The following is a 5725-nucleotide window of genomic DNA, read 5'->3' on the forward strand; positions in this document are numbered from 1 at the left end:
AATGTATTACCATCAATTAACCTAACGCCACTAATTATGTCTTTGGATTGTGGGAGGAAGCCAGAGGACTTGGAGAGAACCCACACAAAGATGGGGAGAACATGCAAACACCACACAGAAAGGCACCGACCAGATGGTGGAGACTTCTTGCTGTGAGGTAACACTGCTAACCACCACAACACCGTCAACATAATAAATTCCTAATAGCTTCACTGCTGCTGTAATGAAACCATAGTATGTCATCTAGAACAGCACGATATCAGCAGGCCTTTTCACAAGCCTTGAAGCTTAACCGGTCACATGTGCCTCTGGACAGTTTTTTGTTTTTGTAAGTTATAGTATTGAAACCAACACACATGCTTTATTGTTCTCAGGTTTTTATTTTCCCCATGTAGCACATGTTAAAGAGATAGTAAAACGACATTATACACTGATGAAATATTTGGTCTTAAAAAAACAAACAAAAAAAGTGATGAGCTCTCCTTATTACCACAAATCTTTAAGTAACTAATATACAGAGAAAGCGTTTCAAAAATGATCCAATTTACTATATTCACCTTTAAATAACATATTTATATTTATGTACACATTCTTTTTTGAAATAATAAAAAAAATGATAGTATTCTTCATATAAGAAATGCACCATAGTCTATATTGAGATATATTAGTGTATCTAATGAGTCATCATTTGTAGGAAAATGTATTCACTAAGGCCACTTACTACAATTCTTCAAAAATATCTAACGGTAAACTGTATTGGACACCACACAACAGAGCAAATGAAGGTGCACCTTCGTATGTCGGCACAGACGTTTTCTAAATTTGGAAATTAAGCGTGTTAAAGAAAAGAATGAACTTAAGCCATATGTTCACAACATCTTTAACCAGAAAGGAGCCGTTATACTGTTAAAGGCACTTACATTTAGGACCTTGCTAAAAAGGCCTTGTCTTTGGCAGATAGAAACTTTAAACGCTTGAAAATGGAAATCTGGATCAAGACTTAAATAGGGGTCTCCGGAGTAGACCTTTTAAAGCCTGAAAATATAAACCTAACTGTAGGGATGATTATCCTTTACTTGTAGCATGATTGGCAAATGCCCTCTGGAGAGAACAGAATAACAGAACATTTTATTTTGTAACTTTGACAAAGTGTAAGCATCACTGAGTTGACGGGATCCCTGCCATCTGTACTGATGGTCTGATCCTCTTGGCAGCATTTTCCTCCACGGAGAAAGTGTAGTTATACTGGGGAAAAAAATAATCAAAAAACAATGTGGCAATATTCTCAATTTATATACTCAATAAAAAGTATCAGATGAGAACTTACCTCATTTTCAATGTCTTGGAGAGATTTTATGGGAATATTCAAATCCGAGTTCTAAGACAAAAATAGTCAAAGAGAATTGGGATGACAAAGGAAAGTCAGCGGTATTTGGCATTGGAATCCATCCCTTGAATACTGAAAACTTGAAACATACCGTCTCATTTGCCTGGGTTTCAAATTTTGGGTGGAGGCTGAAAGGAACTCCATCTAGAGCTGCAGAGAATAAGAGTATGCCTAGGTGAGTGGGTCTCTGCGGTGAGAAGCGTAAATAAGAAGCCCTTTGTGTGACGAGAGACCCATGGTACCTGTAATTCCATGGATGCTTCCATCAGCAGGTTTGTCTAACTCATCCTTTGTTTGAAGAGTGTGGCGTCTGTGACTAAGTCTGCTGGGTGGCAATTCAGGAGGAGGAGGGTTGCTGCAGAAATAAATAAGATAAACAAATAAGATGTCGACCACAAGAGTAAAACGCCTCCAAGATAATACACTTTGCTGTAATAATGTCACATCGCTATAATTTTTAACTATATACACTTCTAATAAGAGACATATGTGACATTTTGATAATAACATCTCCATTTTAAATATACATAGGCATTATACCTAGGTCTGAGGGGTAGAGGAGGAGACTGCTGCTCTAAGGAAAGTTGGCGGATGTCCAGGCTGACACTGCGGGGCTTGGCTTGAGGCGTGGGTTTAGAAAAGTAACCTTTTCTGTACCACAGCACATAGCCGTGGATGTCTCTGAAGAAAAAGTGCATGTAATGACAAATTATATGCAACATAATATTCATAAAAGTTCATGAAAATGCTTTGATAAAACAGGCCCAAGACAAAAGTCCATGTATCTGAATGTACCCCACAAATGTGTAATGCTGCAACATCATTTTGCTTTTGGCTGTCAGCTTGATATCCAACACAGCTGTTTCCACACTGCCCACTGGGACGATGCGTACGCACACACGTTTTTTCTTGGAAACTGTGGCCTCTGGACAAACAATCACACGGTAGGTCAGAAGTGAATGAATATGATGCATTCTGCTAAATAAGTATGAATGTGTGTGTGTGCTCACTTGGCTCAAGATGTTCGGCTATAAAGCAGTAACCATGAGGAAGTGAGTCCTTATCAGAAATAATCCGGATGTCAGACACTACCATACCACCTGCTGAGTCCTGCATTTATGGAAAATTTAGAAGAATAAATGATGTATTGTGGTAATATAAAGGTAATACATGTATAAGTTCGCATTTTTTGTTCACCTTGCTATAACAGAGGTAATATCCAGACTTCATCCCAAAGGTGCGTGTAAAATTTGCTGATGCTCCATCTTCTGTGAGGCTGATCTGCAGAAAAAGGGAGATGCAGTGAGACAGCTGTGGCATCACAAACACATTTGATTTATTCCAAAATAAGCAAGTAGCATGAAAATTTGAGTCAGCTTGAGTCAGTCAGTTTAAAAGTTGGGATTTTGGATTCAACAGAAAAGAATCATTGCACATTTGTTTAACTGTTCTCCTTCAGAGTTGATATTTGGCATGCGGACTGAAGCAGATGAGGATCGAACTACCACCTTCCGATTAGTCGGTGACCTGCTCTGTCTCCTAAACTACAGCCACCCCAGATAGGATGTGTCACCAAAAAGCTTGTGGTTGTCACAGTCACTTGTAATTTATACTTAACACGCTGACTTGTCTTGTTGCAGCGACCGTCTGGTTACCCAGAAGTTGAGTGTGCAACACCTTTGCACAGGACACCTGGTGGAGGCAACCTGTTTCAGTACAATTGTGATCAGACTGGGACTAAATGCAATCAGACAGATTAGCGAAGGTCTGGAAGTAAATCCCTGACTGGAGGTCACCAAGCAGTTGCTAACTAGTCTCTAGGTGATTGCGACCCTAGAACAAGGACAAGAGGTTTTATTGTAATTCTCCTGCAAACTTTGTGGTTGGAGTTAAGTAAAATGAAATATCTATGATCTATCTCTGTTCTTACAAGGGTGAAATCTTTGGGGCAAGTGCCAGAGTTGGAGGCCCAGGCCACAGCGGTCACTGGCCGGACATTCCCACGTTCCATCAAAGACATCTGAGGAAGACCCAAACAAAAGTTTTAATAAATATGGAAGGTAAACAAGGTACAAATGCTTTACTGGTTGGTCTTAACATAAATTATGTCTTCTTATTGCCCAAGGATGTTTTTGGATTGTCATTCTAATACAAACTTTCTCAAAGCTTATCTGTTTTTTTCAATCTCAATGCGTGTACAATAACATGTTCCCTCGGAGACTGAGGCATTGTCACACCCAAATCGTTTAGTTCACGTGACTCCTAAATGGGAACTCAATTAGGTCGAAATTACCTTTAGATGAACTCTTACACTGAATAGTGTCATTCTCTGCCCTAATATATATGGATGACAGCCTGAATAGGATCGTTCCCTATTCAGGCTGTCGTCCATATATATTAGGGCAGAGAATGACACTATTCAGTGTAAGAGTTCATCTTAAACAGCAGCAGAAGTATTTAATCCACTTGCATCACTTTTAATATAGATTTTAATTTCTTTGTTTTTTTTAAGCATTTACTCGACTTTTGGCTACATGACACCCATAAACATAAGCACATTTCTACTGGTAAAGACTTTTTACTGCGTGGCAAATTGTTCAAACAAGCACATTTGACTAAACAAAACCAACTAGCACATTGGAACAACAACAAAGTCACAATGTAACAGAAAGACAAACGAGCATATAAAGCTCAGATTTTAAATGAAGATGAAAAAAAATCTCAGCAATTCATGATTTCACCATTGATTTTTTTTTGTAATAACTTCTATTTACTCGATCAAACTTCCTGACATAGTGCTTGCTATTGTTATAACTTGAGCTCTATTATGGTAAGCGGCTGAGGAAATCGACACCAGCCAGATGAAGGTATCTTAAAACAGCTGCTAAACTTCCCTATCCACAATTTTAAACACACGTCATCACACTTCTGCCTTTCGTAACACGTGTTTATTGTTACATTTATTAATAACAACACCTGAAATTATTAAATTAAAGACAAGTACCGTGTAACATCCCTGTCAAGACTAGCTTATGTGGCATTAGCGATTGTTCCGATGACAAAACTTCACCGCTTCTTTGTTAAATAAGCCAAATATTCACCGCTTCGTGAGCTCATTCGTGTAATTATAAAAATACACACTTACTCTGTATATGTATTAACTTTTGGCTCTCCGAGGTGAAAGAAAAACTTCTTAGTATCAACGGAAATTTTCCTGGACGTCCTCGTAGGAGCAGGAAGTACTCTGACTCCGTCCCGACTCCAACTCCCGTCATCCTCCGAGGCATGACGTCAGCTTTATAAAACAAACTCCCTTCTGAACGCTAGATGGCAGCAGTTACGCGAGAATACGGCTCAGATTTTCAAAGCTTCCATTGAACTTGCTGCTTCAAAAAAGTGTTAGAATTAACGATAGAAAAAACACTTTGCCTCATTTATTAATCTCTCTGCCTAACAGAACATAGATGTTTATTTTTTGTGCTAACAATCCACTATCTCTGCACAAGCAAGAATTAATAAATCAATGAATGAAGGAAAACACTGCATGCGGGTGACATTTTCCTTCACATACAGTCTACAGAATACTTCCTAACGTTGCACTATTCTATCCTTTCTTATTTGTTGTAAATGAAATTATTCAACAATTTAATGAAAGGAAAACACATGTCTGCCCTTTTTAGATGCTTTTAGTAGCGAGTAAGAAGCTAAAACTGTGAATAATTATATAATGAAACTACCAGACAGTCCTCGTAATCCTAATGTGTGTGTTTGTGTCGGTTTGTGTGTGTGTATGAAAACCAGAAAAAAGACCCTTGATTGCAAGCATCAACCAAAGGGGCTTAGGTCCCTGTTGGCATGGCAACATGCAGAATGGATGGCAGTATGCGTGTGTGTTTGTGTGCGTGCATGCAAGAGCGGGGGTGGGTTGAGCAGGTGGACTGTGGACGAGGAAGGAAGTCAGTGCTTATCCAGTGCACTTAGCTTTATTGGTTGATTGGCCAGTTAATTAGTAGGTAATTAATGAGAAGGAGCCAGCTGTAATCTGCTGAGAGTAAAACAAGGGGTAGATGAGGTAAACTGCATGTCTGTGTGTGTCCCATGGACACATTTTGCATATCCGCTTGCAGGGGGTGCATGCAGTCACCTGCGTGAGAGTTCATAAATAAATATGAAAATGATGGACTGAGTATGAGCGTCACTCTGTCGCTTACTGTCGAGGGATTCAATCGTCTTTTCAGCAGTTCATGTTTACTGACCCTGTCGGTTTACCCTTTTAATGAACAAGTAGGCATTTGGGGATAAAAGGAGAGCAGGCGAAGACGACAGCATGAGAAAGGC

The 5725-nt window shown here is 39.2% G+C and overlaps 1 protein-coding gene across 1 annotated transcript; it reads right to left on the minus strand.

Moving 5' to 3' along the window:
• Positions 1 to 370: 370 nt before the first annotated feature.
• On the minus strand, positions 371 to 4644 carry mvb12a (multivesicular body subunit 12A). The gene is made up of 10 exons (XM_005743663.1): positions 4533 to 4644; positions 3318 to 3407; positions 2585 to 2668; positions 2398 to 2497; positions 2183 to 2312; positions 1928 to 2068; positions 1630 to 1742; positions 1479 to 1537; positions 1328 to 1378; positions 371 to 1245 (listed from the first exon to the last, which is right to left on the minus strand). Exons 2-10 carry the CDS (start codon positions 3405 to 3407, stop codon positions 1159 to 1161), a joined length of 855 nt encoding a protein of 284 aa, XP_005743720.1. The 5' UTR covers positions 4533 to 4644; the 3' UTR covers positions 371 to 1158.
• Positions 4645 to 5725: the final 1081 nt, after the last annotated feature.

Source organism: Pundamilia nyererei, unplaced genomic scaffold (genome assembly GCF_000239375.1).
Source record: "Pundamilia nyererei isolate P.nyererei 1_Seehausen unplaced genomic scaffold, PunNye1.0 scaffold00134, whole genome shotgun sequence".
Taxonomy (NCBI): Eukaryota; Metazoa; Chordata; class Actinopteri; order Cichliformes; family Cichlidae; genus Pundamilia; species Pundamilia nyererei.